Source organism: Bombus flavifrons, chromosome 14, assembly GCF_040668555.2.
Source record: "Bombus flavifrons isolate JBK064 chromosome 14, iyBomFlav1_principal, whole genome shotgun sequence".
Classification (NCBI taxonomy): domain Eukaryota; kingdom Metazoa; phylum Arthropoda; class Insecta; order Hymenoptera; family Apidae; genus Bombus; species Bombus flavifrons.
The window spans coordinates 3,090,821-3,108,105 of record NC_138455.1 but is presented as its reverse complement, the minus strand read 5'-3'; the positions used below and the strand labels follow the sequence as shown (position 1 = coordinate 3,108,105).

Sequence of the window (17,285 nt, the reverse complement as noted above, 5' to 3'; positions counted from 1 at the left end):
AATATTTTGTGGTAAAATAATAACGAGTTCCTCGAAACTGATTAACTTTACAAAAGCAGATAAAAAATATTTAAAAGATTCTCATTTCTACAAAAGCATAACTCTAATCGCTCGAAGAAGGCAAGATACTATTTTTCAGTGAAGACTGACATAAAAGAGAGGTAGAGGTAATTTGAATATTCAGGAAGCGTCGATATTAATGTACTTTTTCTCTGAAACTTGAAAATCGTCGCAACAATTTTAACGTACGCAAGAAACGCGTGTTACGTAAAATACCAGAAGTTGGAATGATTAATGCAAACAAAACTACGCAAATGGAGAAAAAAGTTGCGATGTGCGTTTAAACGGACGTCGTCGGGACAAGAAATGGACTGTGTTGATTTGACAGACTCGATTGGCAAGCGTTTCCTTCTTTCTTTTACCGTCACACTTAACGCGGCACATTCGTAGAATTCTCCTGTTAGTTACGCAACACGTTTCTTCGATACTTTTTCTACTCGGTGTTTTATCGAACGAGTGGAATCAGAAATCCAATAGCAGACGAACCAGCTATAGAACAGACTAATTTCTCCAAAGTTTAATACTCGTTGGTTCCTGATGTAATTAGTGTGAAAGCAATTACTTTGAAATCGTAAATGTCGGTATTACAGGTACTTCCAACAAATGACAGAGGACAACTGTAAATATCCTCATTATACCTCAAAGAAAAGACGGCAGTTGGTCTATGAAGACGAGCAAGCGCATCGTCTCGAGTTTGCACAGTAAACTAACCACAAAATATCACCCAATTACTTTCATTATCCTCGTTATCCATTAAGCGAGTAAACACCCACAATGATTTTTCCATCTTCGTACTCTCGTATTAATATTTTTTAATTATTCCACGAAGTCTGTTAAACTCAGTAGATTAGTGAAATATGTATAAAATTTGTAATTCGATATGTTCTTTAATTATTTCTCAACGTCGAGTAATTATATCGTCGATCATCGTATTCCAATATTATTATTCTCCGATGATTTCCTAAAATTCATCGAACTCTGATCTCTTCTGTAATGCTCGTTATTCACCAAGTAAAAAATTATCTAAAAAAATTCGTCGATCTTGTATTCCAACATAAACTTCATCAAGCTTCATTAATTTCATCATAACTTCCACAATTCTCATCGGTTCCTAAACAAACATGACGATCCTTGAAAAATATTGCAACTTAAAATTTGTCAAAGTGCACGGTACGTTCAAGATAACAAAATAAATCGAAAGAAACGGCGGAAGAAGGGCTCACATGTCACTTTTACCGTTGATTCTCGAAGCTATCTAGGATCGAGTCACTGACACTCACCGGTCACACGGTATCAACGCGATAAGAGTATCCGCGTGCGCGATCGCAAAATTTCTCTCGCCTGAAGGGACGACTAGCGGAAGACGCACGTACGGCGTACACGGAAAGATCACCTTGTGCAGCGTTGCACCAGCGTGCACCGCGCAACGACAGTCGATGAACTGAAGAGCTGTGCGGCTTCCGATAGACAGCGCTGTTCCCTGCTGGCTGCGCTCTGACTAGCCGGCACGTTCGAAACACCGATATCTGGGTCGAGCCTTTCCACACACGGTGTGTACTTGCGTACGTTTCGCGCAGTAATGGGCATTCGACACACGGTTTCGTTTGTGTTTCCAAGTGAATCGCGTGGCGAAAAGATGGAGGGAAGGTGGTGACTTACGCGGGTCTGCTTTTTTCGAGGTGTGAGAGATTCGCGAAAATGACTCGCGTACATGCAAAGAGCGAAATAACGAGAATGTCAATGAACGCATATGGAATTCGGATATGGTCTTTGGGGTAAAGTTTCAGTATATGTGGGTGCGATGGAAGAAACATAATATTGGCTCGGTCTTTGTATAATAGCTATCGCAACTGGATGCGGTGAATTTTGGAAAGGATCATAGCAGAGCGATGGAATGCATTTTCGATATATTTATAACACTTTCATCGGAAAGGAGAGCGGATCATTCGAATAGTATATATGAGAAATGTAGAATTCGCGGTACCGCCATATCATTGTATACACATTACACGATAGGGGTGTTTGTAAATGATTTTTGTAAAGTCTTAGGACTAGAAATGTTGAGTTTAAAGATCAAGAATGTCGTAGACTTGTCGCACCCTATCGACGATGACAAAATCAAGGCGTTAATTGAAATATAAAAAATGTGTGCACACGAACATTTACTTTGAGTATCTAAAAGTTAGCGCAAATTTTGTATAAGACAACCCTATAGTGTTAAGGAAAGAGGACGTGTGTGTGAGAAAGATGGAAGAAGATGAAGAAGATTCCTTGGTGTATATGGAAAAAAAAAAGGAAAAAATTGTACAAAATTCGTAAAACCAAAAAACACGAATGGAAGGAAGTTTATGGTTTGCGGTTTGGTCCACTTTATGTCAAAGATTCTGCATTCTTCGAGGATTCTTTGTTAGAAATCGTTCGATAAAAGATGGAACGTATTGAAATGTATTTCGATCGACTCAACGACCGTCAAAGTATCTCATTCCCACTACTGATTCCATGCATTGAGAACATCCTATCTCTCTCTCTCTCTCCTTTCCATCGTTCCTGTTTTTATTTTTCATTACGCACCGACCAGAATGCGCATAATAAAGTAAGGAATGTAGAGTAAAACTCTTTTTCCTTAATTCTCTTGAAAGAACGAACGGATAACCAATAAGCGGTTTAATGAATAGGAAGATCGAGGTGGGTCAGATCGATTGCGTTATTGCCCGTAATTTCGTAATGGAAATGTAATTGTTACCGTTAGGAACTGTTAGGAAATTCTTGGAGAGTCACGAACAAGTTAAGAGATTCCTACCAGGATACGTATGGATATTTGAAACGATGCTCAGCAACCTATTTATGCACAAAACAGCAACGTTGTCTATATTTTTTATAACTAACTTACACACGTGCAGTTTCTGAGATTTATATGATCAGTTTCTTTTTGTCATTATATTTTCAAGATACATTGATAACTTTGACATTTTTCATTCAGCTATGATTATCATAAATTGTTTACTGGCCACGAGACTCGCGACGCCTCTTTATCTTCCCTGAATTTAATTTTCCTAATTGGTATGACAGTATGGTGTTGGATATACAGTTTTCTTGTTACGAATGCATAGTGCGTGCACGCGAACTAGTAGGGTATTTAGCAGTCAGAGGAAGAACGAGAAACTTAAAGATCAATTAACATAGGTCAGTGCTGTTTATGACATAATAACGAGACTTTCGTTCCTTTGCGTCACAATCCCGGAAAAATTTATCTCTATCTGTTGCTTCGTATTCTGTATACTCGATGAGCTACGATTTCAATTATTCATCGATTCATGAAGTATAATCTCATTGACCATCAATAAGGAATATCCTATATCGATACACGTTATATTATTAAAAATGGGAATTAGAATATAAGAAGGTTCCACTTAGTTGATGCAGGAATGCCTATTTATTTCGTAACTGGCGAGTGAAATTTTCTAGTCGTCCTGTTTCATTAAACACCATCTGTTTTGCTTCGATTCGAAGCAAAGAGTTATGAAGACGTACTTTCATTAATATTCATTAAGTTTCCTTTACACTAGAATTACTAGAATCACCAATTCATAAGCGTCAGCAATTCCAATTCGTAAAAATTTCATAAATTTACAATGGTACATTTTTGGAGATTTGAATAATTTTTGGTAAAAGTATTTAAAATTCATTTCATTTTTGTTTCTCTAGTACAAATTTTCTACTTTAGTCGTCGTTCGTGTTTATTAATTCGATATTTCTAATTTTTATTTGTTACAGAAGAAACCAGCGATATCTGTTAATATTTTTGTTCCAAAATTTATTCGGTATGAGTACTTCGAAGCGTTGAATTACAGTTTATTGGTAATTTTCGTTCCATCGAATCAAGGAGATGCTTTTAATTTCTATCTTGAAAAGTCAGTTACTTGCAATGTAAAATCTTCGTTTGTGTATAAGACGAAGGGTCGCCATAAGTTTTCACCGGAGACAGCCGCTTAATGACTCTTGCTGTCGGTAATAAGCGAACGTTGAGAGAAGAGGAGAAATCGCAAAGAGGAAATAGGAAGCAAATTAAATCTGGTCCGAGAAAAATTAATTGTTTCGGTGTTTCTTTTTCTACCGGATCGATAAGCGATCAAAGATTATTTGTACAATATTGTACGTAATTAATAATCGATCAAGACGTTAATTCTATTAAGTAAGATAATTCACGTTTACTTGTTTTTTTCGTGTACAAAATAAAGTAATAAACGCGACAAACAATTTCATGTAGAAGCCGTGAATAAAATAGAAATCAAAGACGGAAGGGAAAAGTCGGAAGTGATAGTTGGATACCAGGAATGATTGTAATTTCTTCGGTCGATAGATATACATACTCGGCAAAAAAAATTCCTGCTCGGGAAAGTAACTTGCATATCTTTTGATATTTAAATCTACTCTATCTATTGAAATTAATTATTTTTCTATACACTCGATTACAATAATAATAAATTCCTTCGTTTTCTTTCTTCGAGAAAACTGTCCATTGTAAACAGTCTTTTGTAAGAATACAAATTCGTCGAGAGTATGAAAAGACGAAGCCCATCGCTTTAAATTTTCGATCAGAAAAGAAGCTATACAAAAGATATACGTGATTCATGCGTGTCCGTGTAACAGCAGGCGCACCTGTCGTTAACGGAAACGACCGATTACACTTGGGACCCTGGAAGGGTCCCATAATACGTGAGCCCGGTCGAGAAACATCCTGCTCGTTAAACCGTAGCCCTATCCCCATTTCCAAAAGCCACGATATCCTCTTTTTCGTTCTCAGCATTGTGTTTTGTGAGTTTCAGGTATTTATATATCACCTAAGAAATTTTCCTAGAAATTTTAGAATATTTTGGTAAGTATCAAGTCTGATTAGGTCTCCCGAAAATATAACTCGAGCGTCGATTCTCATCCTCCGCCGGAAGGACCAAGGATCTTTATACGTTTCGAATCTGAAGACACGCGTTCCCACGTTTCTACATACGCGACCTTACAACCTCCATCTTTCTCTTTTTCTATGCTATGAAATCATTGATGATTTAGCAACCACGATGAGACAGGGGATTCGTTAACCATTGTACCCTCTTCTAGGGAAGACTATATAGCGAATTAGCGATAAAATGAATTGTAATTGGCGATTTACTTCATGTCTACAGGCTCTTCAAATAAGAAACGTAATTAATAGATCATAGTTGCAGGTCAGTTAGTAAATTATATTTGTTTCATTGAAGCTATTTCGAAGGAATATCCAGAGAAATTATAGACCCTTTTATGAAAGGAGAATTATGAAATTATATACCTAAAAATGAGTAGTTTCTCGTGGCTTCGTTCAACTTTGATGAAACAGCGATTTTAGTGGCTTCCATTTTAAGGAAACTCGATCCAATTTCCGTTCGACTCATCGTGAAACGTTCTCAACGCTTTCTCGCCTACCGTTCCCCCTGTTCACAATTTTCTAACGACTCGCATTTTTCTTGGACTTTTTTTCCCCTGGTGATCTCGCCACGAGACGTTACAATGCGGCGAAAAGTGCGTGATCGAGGCGAAATCTGTTCTCTGAACGCGATCGAACGCTGTAAAAGGCACCCGTCATGACCGGAAAGACTAGTCGACTTAGAAAACTCTCCCCTGTTTCGCGATTCGGAGACACATTTTCCATTTCTAACGTCCGATCTATCGCAATTTCTGTTTCTTAAACGCTGCACGTCTACCTTTTACGAAAATGAAACGCAGCCATCGAACACTTGCGACACCTCTCTCGTCAAGCCTTAGGAAAAAGCCTGACACAGAATGGTAGAAATCTAAAGAAGACAAGTGAAACTGTTCATGAAGATTCGCCTTAAAAAATACAGAGATTCTTTAGCAATGCAACTGTTACGGCTTCTTCGATCTCATACGCGTAAAACACTACATGTTATTAGCTCTCTGAGAAGAGACGTTGCGAGATGCTTAGCTAATGTCTTTTCGTACTTCCGACAAACTTTCCTTTGCTGCATAGATATTCTCTAACATGGTGCCTAGGAAATTTCACCGAAATTATTTCTCGTTAATTTCTTCCTTCGTGCCGTTTCGTCACTTATAGCATGAATTATGGTTTCCATTCAACGAAGGCATTTGCCAGAAAAGGTTAGTTTTAACTCTTCAGACTTGTCGAAGGGACAAACAGTTTATATAATTAGAATTCGTACTACTGAGAATATCTGTTGCTCTCTCTCTCTTTTCACGCAGTATATCTAACGTTGCCAATAATATTGTAAATTTCATAGTAATAAAATAATTTATATTCAAATTTTGATAAGGCAAGAGATTAAAAAGAAAATGTAATGAGCTCTCAAATTTGCTGTGTCTCGAATAGCTTGTACAGGACACGATACAATTTACTGCCACTATTGTCGTTGTACCGTACGCTCGACCCTTTTGCACAGGGTGCAAAGATGATTCACCGACGACACGTGATGGTTCAGGACACCTTGTAGATCTGGAAGGACGTCGCGAGAGAATTTAGGCCAGACCCCGAGTGTCAGTGGGAGATAAAGATCGTTGCCAGGGTCATTAGCAATTCAAACGGCTTCCGGTCTCCAAGCTGGTATCGCGTACGCGAGAAAGAAGGTGTTGCCTCCGGTAAACACGAGTTGCTTGAACTCTGAATCGCTTGAAAGAAGCCTAAGTAGTTGCGCGCCTGAACGTTACGTGGCTTTGACTTCTTCCAGCTGGGGAATATATCCAACGTAGCTGAGCTGCCACGCATGCAACGATGTGCATCCGATCCGCAAAACTGCCTCGAATAAACGAAAAGAGGAAATTCAAGTTTTCTATGATTCGACACGTTTCTTTGAAATTTCACGTGGCGGCTTAATTGTCGACGTGCACGTCGCGGCGATCCAACGATTCCTTCGATACGCTGCTCTGAGCATTCGCCAGGATAGATAGCCTGGGATCGAAATGTTCGTTTCGACATGGTTCTAACTTGGTTTCTATCTTCGTTGTTTGCTAATCAGGAGAGATTCGTACAGAGTACCGCTCTCTGTTCTTGTCTAGTTAGCGGTGCTTACAGTTATGTTTTGGTGATTCTAGTAATTATATCAACTTCCCACTTTTCGTATCAAAGGGAACAATTTATCAACGATTTTCTACTATAGTAATCAAAAGAAGCTCGGAGCTAAACTATTTTCTAAATCAAGTATTTACTCTTTTAATTCCTTGGCATCGAATAATATCTTTGATATGAAACGACTCAGTTAACAGCTAATTATTACAATTCCAGTCTATCAGATGACAACTACACATAAATCAGTGCAAGAATGCAGTTAGATTCATTTATTGAAAGAAATTTATTGCGATAAGAGGCGGCTTGCTCCGTTGCGGAAGGCAAATCACTTGACTCCAACCGGTTCGATGGTACCTTTCTTCGTTGTGTAATTACACAAGCACGTCTGTACAACAGTTGATTTTTTATTGAATGGAGAAACCTATAAACGGAGAGATCGAATTTCTCGTAACGTATGCGCCGCGCACTCGCTCACCAATGCACCTGTACACAGGAATGAGGTGTTTACAATTGGTCGAGGAACTTCTTATTGCGTGGTCGCGCGAATCGAGAGAAAGAGAGAAGGAACGATAGACTCCGGCGCAAGACGAATTGACATTTCCTACGCGCCGACAGGGTCTCCTTTTTTCTTTGCCCTCGCTCGTAACGTGGAATGTAAAGATGTGATTGGTATATAATGCGACTTTGAATTGCATCGTAAATCGTGCAACATGGCATAGCATTCGTAAGTGCTACTTAATTCTTGGAGACTCGCTGAATCCTCAGTTTGGAGTCTTCGAAAATACGCTACTTTGTTGCCTCAGTTACAATTCCTCGAGTTTATTTCACGGAACAGAGTTTTCAAATTGTGACACAAGTGGAACGATGGACATGGGATCGCAGTGAAAGTTTTCCAGTAAACGTAGGCTCATCGAAGGCGGAAAAAACATTGGGAAGGTGCAAAACCGGTAACAAATTGTTGTTTGCCTCTTTTGTCACGAGCGAAGTGACGACATCGTGCATGAACCGCGACGTTGCGTACTTTCTTACAATGGCCTAGCTCTAGCTAGGAAGAAGTCGCCGTCTTAGAAGCCTTTATACCGATGCTTTTTTAAAACACGCATGTTCCGACAATCCCTCACAATAATGGTCAATTATATTCCCATTCTCATCGCCCAACGTGTGACTAGCGAGTTTAATGAATTTAATTATACTCGTCGATCTGTTCTCCTAGCGACAAACGTTAACGACGATTAGTGACAAATGTAGAATTGTGTCCTCCGAATTTCGCAGCCAACTTTGTACGATGCCTTTACCTTTTCTTCGTGTTATCTTCTTTATGAAGAAAATACAATCAGAGTAAGTAGGAAGTATGGTCTACGCCCACTAAATGACTTCAGTATTCAGTAAATCTGATTAATGGACAAATGTAAGTTGTATCTCGGTTCAAATTATACAGCTGTAAATCTTTTCTCTGAATTGCAAATTCTCTTTAGGAATACTTAATGTATCCTGGACCATTCATCACTGGAAGAAAGTTTTCGTTCAATTTCGTGTCTGTCTTTGAATACGAATAATTCGAACGAGATGTTTTATAAACATTCTCGCGCTGCACCTGTTAAACATCAAGGGCAAGTATGTAATTGATGATCGATCTATCATTCGTAATTGAGTGCGATCAATTTTCAACAGTAGCTCTAGAAATCGTGATGTATCGTTAGTACTGTAATCTGTTTCTTTTGGAGCTTTCTATCGCGAATTAAATACGTTACATTCCTTAGTAATGTAATATTTCTTTTAACTCCATTATCTGCAATAATGACTTCCCTTTCGTTGTGACAGTAATTCATCGACGCCTCGATAAATCTTTGATTAATTTTCGAATTATGCGAGGAATTTATATCGCTGTGTAATTTCAACGAAACTTCCACGATTTTTCGTACCATTAAAAATGTGGATCAAATACTGTATTCTGCTTAAAATTCATTTAATCCAAACGGCTAACACGAGCGGTGAAGCCATGTACGGCCAATAAATTCCTATCTTATTCAGGGAGACATTTATGAGGTTGAAATTTATTACAAGTGTATTCCAGATCTCGGGTACTAAAACAGTGCTAAAAAGGTAACAGCCTGTAAAATTGTGCGTCATAGAAACGCGAAATAAATAAATATTATCTGGTATCGTGTGCTTCTTGTGCAACGTTCGTCAAAGGTAAAAGAGAAACGAACAAAGAAGGCGAAGAAAATATGTCACGATGAATTCCATGTGACGTGCATAAGCTTCTTTCACGGTTGAACAGAAACGGAACTGAATCGCACCTTTTTTCTTGAAAGCCTCTTTTCTTTGCTCTTGAAATGGCTACACACAAACGGTCGAACCGCAAGCGATCGCCCAAGACCAATTAACGACGATCGACTTGGAAATTCTAACGGCATGATACTATGTAATGTAACGAGGCAACCTCGGGCAACGCCTAGTGTAAATTACGTTTCCAGTGAGTGGTCATATATGCTGGCCAATGCCTCCTTCTTCTTTTCTTCCTCGCCGCAGAAGAGAAGATATCGACGGTCTATCATCAGCGTAGACAGTTTTCGATCGTCCCTGATAAAATGCCGATGGATAACGACCTCGGTTTTGTAGATATAACTCACAGTCTTTAGAAAAATATAATTTCGTTAAGAATGTTTACAAAAAGGTTTGCTTTTGTTGTAAAATCAATAAGATTTTAATTGGTATATTTTCATAAAATTTACGGCTCAAAAATTTTGTATAAAAAATAATTGCCTGGTCAGTGGTCAAAGAAGGTTTCATCTTCGTTATGGAGTCGTTGAGTCTGTTTCTTAATCATATGTTTTCTTGAATCTTTGCGAGAAGGAAACAATTTCTCTTTATGGAAATGAAGAAAAAATAAAAAAGTGATCTGCATCGAGGAAAAAGGGAAAGTGTAAATCGAAAATAAAGAAATTAAAACTTCCCTCGGAGGCGCTTGATGCCTCATTCTCTTTTGCTCGAGCGACTGCTGTAAGAATATCGCTGCGCCACTGATCGCAGAGGTAAAATGATAGGACTGATCGATTGACTGGACCGACGTTCGCGGTGAGCGTAATAAAATTCGATACTTAGGTACGTGGTCTGTGTCTTCCAATGGATTCGTCTCTATCCGAATCGCTTTGCTACCTTTTTTATGGAGTAAATTATAAATTACAAAAAGGGGGACAAATTGTCAAAGAGTAAAACTATTTTCGTATAAAAATTAACTAATTTTTGCCACTATGTAGAGCCATTCTTTAGCATGAGATAATATCAGTGGACGACGAATAGATGGCGATAGAAGATTTCGGTATAACGGTTATTCGAAGCATCAGACAACGGTTTTTAAAATATCCGACGATAGATGTATGATAATTGTGAGATCCTATTCATAACAGTTGACAAGATTACAAGCTATTGTTGCGCCCCGTTTCGCAACTGTCAGAGTTCTTATCGCGAGCCGTTTCTTTATAACTTTGATAACCTTTATTTAGGAATACTGTTGAGTGTTTCATAACAGGAATGATTTGAATATGACGTACAAAACTCGAGAGGTATACAAATGTTTTGTGTTTTAATTATGCATATTGGTAAAGAATAAGTAAGTTCGCTGAATCGGGAAATTGATTGGATTCGAGGTATTTCGGCAGAAAGCTGCTGCTTAGAACACCGAAACCAGTTGAATTAATACACGGCTCGTTTCATGGCGAATAATGGCTACTTTTATATGGACTCTTTCATTTTATCTCATAAGTCTCGTAAATGTAAGATTTATTCTTCTGTTCGAACCATTCAGGTTTACCATTTAATTGGTTTTAGGTTTACCATTAATTTGCGATTTAAAATTGTATGAAACACACGCGAGTCACACGATTTTTCTATTTCCTTTTTGATCGGCGTTAGGGTTCGTCACTTACTTTCAGTATTAATATTTAAATGATCCTTAATAATGCGAATTAAAGATGCGAAATCATGATTGCGTGATCTAATTTCATGGTTCGATACGATTTAACTTTTTTGTGGTGGTAGAAAATCGTGGTTGAAACATGAATCGAGATGAAGTATTCGTTTGATGCAACGTTACCTGAACCAATTATTAATCTAATCATGCCATCGAAACATTCCTTTCTCCTCGGACCAAATATTTCAGGTAACTGTTGCTCATACATTCCTAATGAGTAATTGGAGTTATTACAAGATTGATTAACCTATTAACCCAATCTAGAAACAGTTCAGTGATTATCAGAAAAGCGCAATACGCGTTTCATCAAGGGATCGTGCGGATTCAAATGTTAGAAAAGAAGGATGCAAAGAAAAAAGAGAAGTAAAGAAAAAGAGGAAACAATTAGAGATAAATAAGACAGACTTCTAACTATCAAAAACCTCGCTAAATTTTGATCAAAGTATAGAACCTTCTCTTATACCTAATGCATATGTACTTCCCAGCTCCTCGATTATTCATATACTCTTTTGATTAACAGCGTCGAGACACAAAGAAATCTAAAAGAATAAATAATATCAGGTTTTTCAAATATCTAGGTTTGCAATTCTAAGATTTCAAAACGAAATTGCATACACCTAATCGCAGCTTGATCGTCGGCAATCCAACCGAAGTAAACGATCGCAGAACCGTCGCGTAAATTATCTCACAAATGAACGTAAAACCAGTAAACGCATCAGTGGACGTAAATGACAGAACGACAAGAAAATAAGAAAATCGTAGGAACATCCAGTTCGTTTCAGAAATGATTGATCAACCCTATACACGTCTTTGCTAGCCGGAATATTAGGCTGAAGGTTAAAACTCATCTTAACGGAGCTATCAGGTATATTATGTCAAGCTCGGGGCTATGATTCCGTTTTTCTACGCTGTAGCGACACGCGTAGACATTTCCCCCGGGACGTCGTTATCCAGGATCGTCTTTTCTCGAGGAAATCGTGGGTTTGCTTTCTGCTACCCACGCATTATCGCGGTGGAATGCGATGTCTGTCGTTGGTGTTGGACGCACGGCCCCAGGCTTGCCTTTCCTCGTCGTTATCCCTCGTGGACCGCTTATTACAGCCGCGTACCGATTTCCACACGTGCGATCGCGTTACTTCACCTAGGCAGTGTGTCTGCGATTAATTGTGCAAGTTCCGAACACAGTCGCCGACCTTCGAGGATCTCGGCAGTTTCGTTCTGCTACCATGCACGGGATAACGAATGTAAAACCTCCTTCATATTAGTCAAATTACTTCGCTTCAAATTTGTTTTCATACAAATCGAGTTACTTGGTCTGAAGAAAAGTATCACGTTGTACATGTAGCAAACATGTGTTAGATTACTCGTCGTCAAGTAGCTTGATGAATGAGGATAAGCATAGAAACCTCGAAGGATTTTTGTTCAAGAATTGATAAAGTTGTCTTTATTTCGAATCGGGTAATTTGAATAATTTCAACGAACCTTAAAGCAATTAGCTCTCCGCGATAGAGCGGGCATAGTGTTGTGAAGATCGTTAATTTATCTGTTGAATGACTGTTCTAATGAATACGATTGAATAATTAAAGCTGTACAGTGACAAGTAACAGCGTGGAAGTGTTTTATGTTTGAACCAGAGGTAAAACGAGAAGATTGGAAGACAGACTTGAATTAGGTTCATTAGATGGATGAAGACGACTTAATGGAGATGTTTAAATATTCCTGAATCTTGTAGTAGTTGAGTTGGGGAACGAATTAGAAGTTTAAAATATATTTTCCATTAATTACGAGATTCGTATACTGTAGAGTTAATCGTTACTTGATCTATTCAAATAAAATTAACCTACATCCATAGAATTCCATGGAATATTGCTGGAACATATATCTATATGTGTTTGAGCATTTATTATAACATATTGAACGCAATGCTTTTGTAGAGTAAAGTAAAAGAACTGAACGAATGGTAATTAGTTCTGTACGAGTTGCTTTTTACTATCTGCATCTACTAAATTACGATCATGGTGCAAAATTACTCGTAAATATGTACAGATCTACACTATATGAGTATTTTAAAACGCAGATTGATGCAACTAACGGTTACAAAACATACTTTCTGTCTGTATACTTTCTGAAAGAAAGATATAATTAAATGATAAAATGGAAGTCGATCAACCGTGATTTACTACACAAATTTTTAATTCTCTCTTATCTTTTTTTTTTATATACAGAATATGCTGCTTTATAGAAAGATCGATTCTAGTAAAAACAATGATTACATTGTTAATTTCGCTACGTTATATGAATTTAATTATATATAAATAATTAGTTATATAATAAACGAAATAGAAAGATAAAAATGTTAGATTAAAAAGATTTTACTCACCATTCTGATGTATGTGCTAATCATCTCCGTCAGTTGTGGTGCTCGATTTGTATGTAACGGTAGCCTGACTCCAGATGCAATTTGCATTATACATACTCCAACCCTGGGAGAACTCACTGACACAATATCTTCTAGAGGTAATGTCTCCAAAATGATCAAATCACCATTCGGGGTACGTTTTATGAGTCGAAGACCATGATGGGACACTGCCACGTGTTGGGTTTCCGGATGTTGAGGTCCGATCTGCATAGAATATCATTGAACTAAATTACTAGCTAATTAAACGGACTGAAATAAATTTCAGTTAACATAGTAGACAAAAATGATACAAATGACTAGAAAACATTCTAATATCTTTCAACGATCATACTATTTCACTCTATAGCACCTCAGACTTCAGCAAACAACGAAACCTTTGTGCTCCAACAATCGGCCGAACGATTCTAATTCAACCGATACATTTTCTTCTCGTGACTTTCCATTCGGGAATGCCACGTGTGATTAGCCATGTATAAACATCATGCAAGATAATTATTCTGTGCAACTAGCCGCAGCTAAAAAGTGCGAAGCGAATGCACCAGACTTTCTGTTCATTCCGGTTCGTAGTAAACCGTGAGAGAAATAGTTTACTCACCGATACTGGGAATATCCTGGCAAAGTACAGTGGCCATTGTTTGGCTATATCAACGACGTTCTTCTTTATGGTAATCTTGTGCTGAGTGCTCTGCAGGTTGTCCAAGTTGATACCATAATTATCCAACATCTTGAGCATATTCTGTCTATCCTCCTTTGTAATTCGAATACTAGATGTAGCAAGAACGTCGTAAGCTACTTGACAAAATACTAGATGAAGTGCCAGAGGGCTGTTTAAGGTTTCGTTAGGGGCGAACACCTCTTTCTTTACCCTTAACGTCCATGTGACTCTGTTGTACGTGAAATGAGCCGTGGACGTTTGAGGATAGAGCTTCGTGTTGACGACTTCTTGAACCTTTTCTATCTCTGGCTTTTCTGCCGGTGGCATTACTGGTCTGAGGAATTCGGGCCATTCCTCGATTTCGATCCTTTCCATTTTATCAGTACGATGAGTCGAGGCGACGCTGGATCTTCTGTCCACGTCACGATCCAATTTTTTGAAACTTTGTCGAACAGCAGCGAAAGATTCCCGCGTATTTGGCATCAGGCCAAAGTCTCGCGACGATGGCATGCCAAAGCTGTCTCTTGACTTTGGAGAGACGTCTCTGGTCATTCCAAAGGGGTCTCTCTTAGAACTCGTGTTTTCGAATATGTCTCTGGCGTATTTGGGATCGAAGATGTCGGAATTCAAGTCGCGACGAGAGTCGAAGTCGGAACTTCTGTCTCTGGCAGAACTGGCTAGGTCAGTGCTATCCTTTCCATAAAAGTCTTTGGACTTCTGATCTTGCGACCTGGACTTGTCAAAGTCGTTTCTGTATTCGTGAGTCTCTCTCAGATGCTGCTGGGATGCGAATATGTCTCTGCTTTGGCTAAACATGTCGCGTTGAGTCTTGGAAAAATGTTCGAAAGCCTCCGAGTCGGGGGATGTTCTGAAGGAATCGCGAGCTTTTGGTTCCACTGGCGCTGGAGGCGATCTGGGCTGTGGTACTCCGGATTGACTGATTCAAGAGAATATTTGAATAAAATTAATTCTGTATATTTTAAAAATTATAAATATTTGAAATTGGATTTAAGAAAATCGTAAAATCTTAACTTGGTGCTGCAAAGGATATTAAATTTTTGTATACTGAAAAGACCAGTCAGAATAAAGGCAGAAATGTTGAGTTTCAAGTGTGAGGCAATATGTTAATAAATACCGTATAGTAAAAAAAAAAAAGAAAAGAATACCTATTGCTATACATGCTTCCACCTCGGGGACTAGGGGGTTGCGGAGGTGTCACCGGAAGCGGAGGTGGGACAGGTCTCTCCATTCTTTCTATTTGCGTCCTGACAACTTGCGCTTGAGTCATCATGTCGGTCGTACCTTTCGAAGTGACGCTTTGCGTGTCATCAGCTGTCGATGCATAATCGTCCCAACGTCCTCCTTTAGCATGTCAAAGAATATTACCAAATCGTGCTTATTCATTTTTCAATCATTAGAAGAATTTAAAAAAAAAATACCTAATTGTTGTTCAAGCAGAAGCTTTCTATTGTCCTCCAAGCGTTTCACTTTACCATCTTCGCGTGGAAGAGCTGGTTTCTCGGTGGTTTTCGTAGATCTCACGCTATGATTAGCTGTCACTTTTTCCAATCTTTGTCTCATCTCCGAGCTGAGCTTCAATTTTCCTATACTTCCTGGCGATGGCCTTTGTGCACCTACTTCTAACGCGGATCTGAAGAAATATCGATTGAACGTCAAGGCTGATTATTAAGTATAATAGAAAATTATATAATCAGGAAAAAGCCATCGTACTTTGACTTTTTCTTTTTCTTTTCTCCTTCTTCTTTGTATCCATTCTCGTGTTTCGTGACTGGAGGTGGTGCGTGATTCATCACAGTCTTCTCATTGTTCTCGACGATATTTTCAATTTCAAATTCTTCCCATTCTACGCCACCCTCTGTGCTTGGCTCACCGTCACCTTGATTGTATTCTTGATACTGTGGTGTAATTTTGCGTTGCTGTTGCTGTTGGCGCATTTTGAACTCTATGAAACTGTCTTGACTTTGATTCTCGTTCGAGTCACTCGGCGGAGGCCATCTAAGATGAACATATAAACGAATAATCAGCAAAACGAACGAGAAGAAAACAAAAATCGAATATTATCTTCGATTATGTAAAATTATTTAAATTATTCACCTCCATTTGCCAATTCGAACTGTCTTAGCTCTTCCGTAAGGATCGAGAAAAGGCCTCGATTCGGAAGGATCATGGGACTCCAAAGGTGGTGGCATAGGTGGCGGGGGTGGCACACCTTTGTTATTACTTGAGCTCGACAAATTACTGTCGACGCTGCTCTTACGATTTTTTAATTCACTCAACACGTTCGTGAAATTACTTTGTACATTGTTCTTGTTGGAATTAGGTCTCTTAGGATCCGTGACACCGGGTGACTTTTTATCACCAATTTTTCTGTCGACGCTAACTTTTCTCACCGCGTATTCCACACTGGTCTTCCTGACGATTTCCGAATTCTTTCGTGGTGGACTTTGAGATCGATGAATTTGAGCTTTCACCGTCATCTCTTGTCGCTGATTGTTCGCCGACGATTGTGGCGTTCCTTGTTTCTCTGTCGACCAAAGTTCGCCATCTTCTGGTTCTCTAAACGATACCTAGCAATTTCAAATGTCACTCTGTAATTCTTCTTTCCTCCATTACTCGAGTAGATCTATGTTACAATTTTTTTTAGACAGTTCCCAATTAAGTTGACGATCATTTATAAAGTATTATACAACGTAATTATAAACATGCTCGAAATGATCTTATTTGTGGTGCTTATGTACAGTGCTGTGAAAAATTGTAGACTCGTACGAATCTCGTGCATTTCCAGTCCAATATTTCTTTGCTGATAATATCTTTCACGTAAGAGAAAGGTGAATGCAACTCGAGAATTGCAAAGGAAAGTGACTCATCATCGGATGGATTTTATCTCCTTTTTAGACCAACGTAATACGACCTTCTAATATGAGTAGCAAGTAATTATAGACTAGTTGCTTCTATTAAACTACGTTGGTCATTAACCACTTGAAGAATAATCAAATATAATAACTATCCTTCGTAATGCGTTATTATTGTACTCGAGCAACGAGAGTTTCTTGAACCCACGTCTTCTCACACCACTGTACCACTCGAC

At 38.5% G+C, this 17,285-nt stretch overlaps 1 protein-coding gene across 6 annotated transcripts in view; it reads right to left on the bottom strand.

The window, feature by feature from the left end:
- Positions 1-17,285, bottom strand: part of Myo10A (unconventional myosin 10A) — a 63,059-nt gene that overhangs the window by 16,868 nt on the left and 28,906 nt on the right. For all 6 annotated transcript variants that reach the window (XM_069127911.1, XM_069127914.1, XM_069127912.1 and 3 more), the window contains 6 exons: positions 16,292-16,764; positions 15,908-16,192; positions 15,616-15,827; positions 15,343-15,538; positions 14,117-15,113; positions 13,483-13,725 (listed from right to left, as the gene is read on the bottom strand). In XM_069127911.1, the coding sequence (XP_068984012.1) occupies positions 13,483-13,725; positions 14,117-15,113; positions 15,343-15,538; positions 15,616-15,827; positions 15,908-16,192; positions 16,292-16,764 (2,406 nt within the window). The remainder of the gene's footprint in view (positions 1-13,482; positions 13,726-14,116; positions 15,114-15,342; positions 15,539-15,615; positions 15,828-15,907; positions 16,193-16,291; positions 16,765-17,285) is intronic.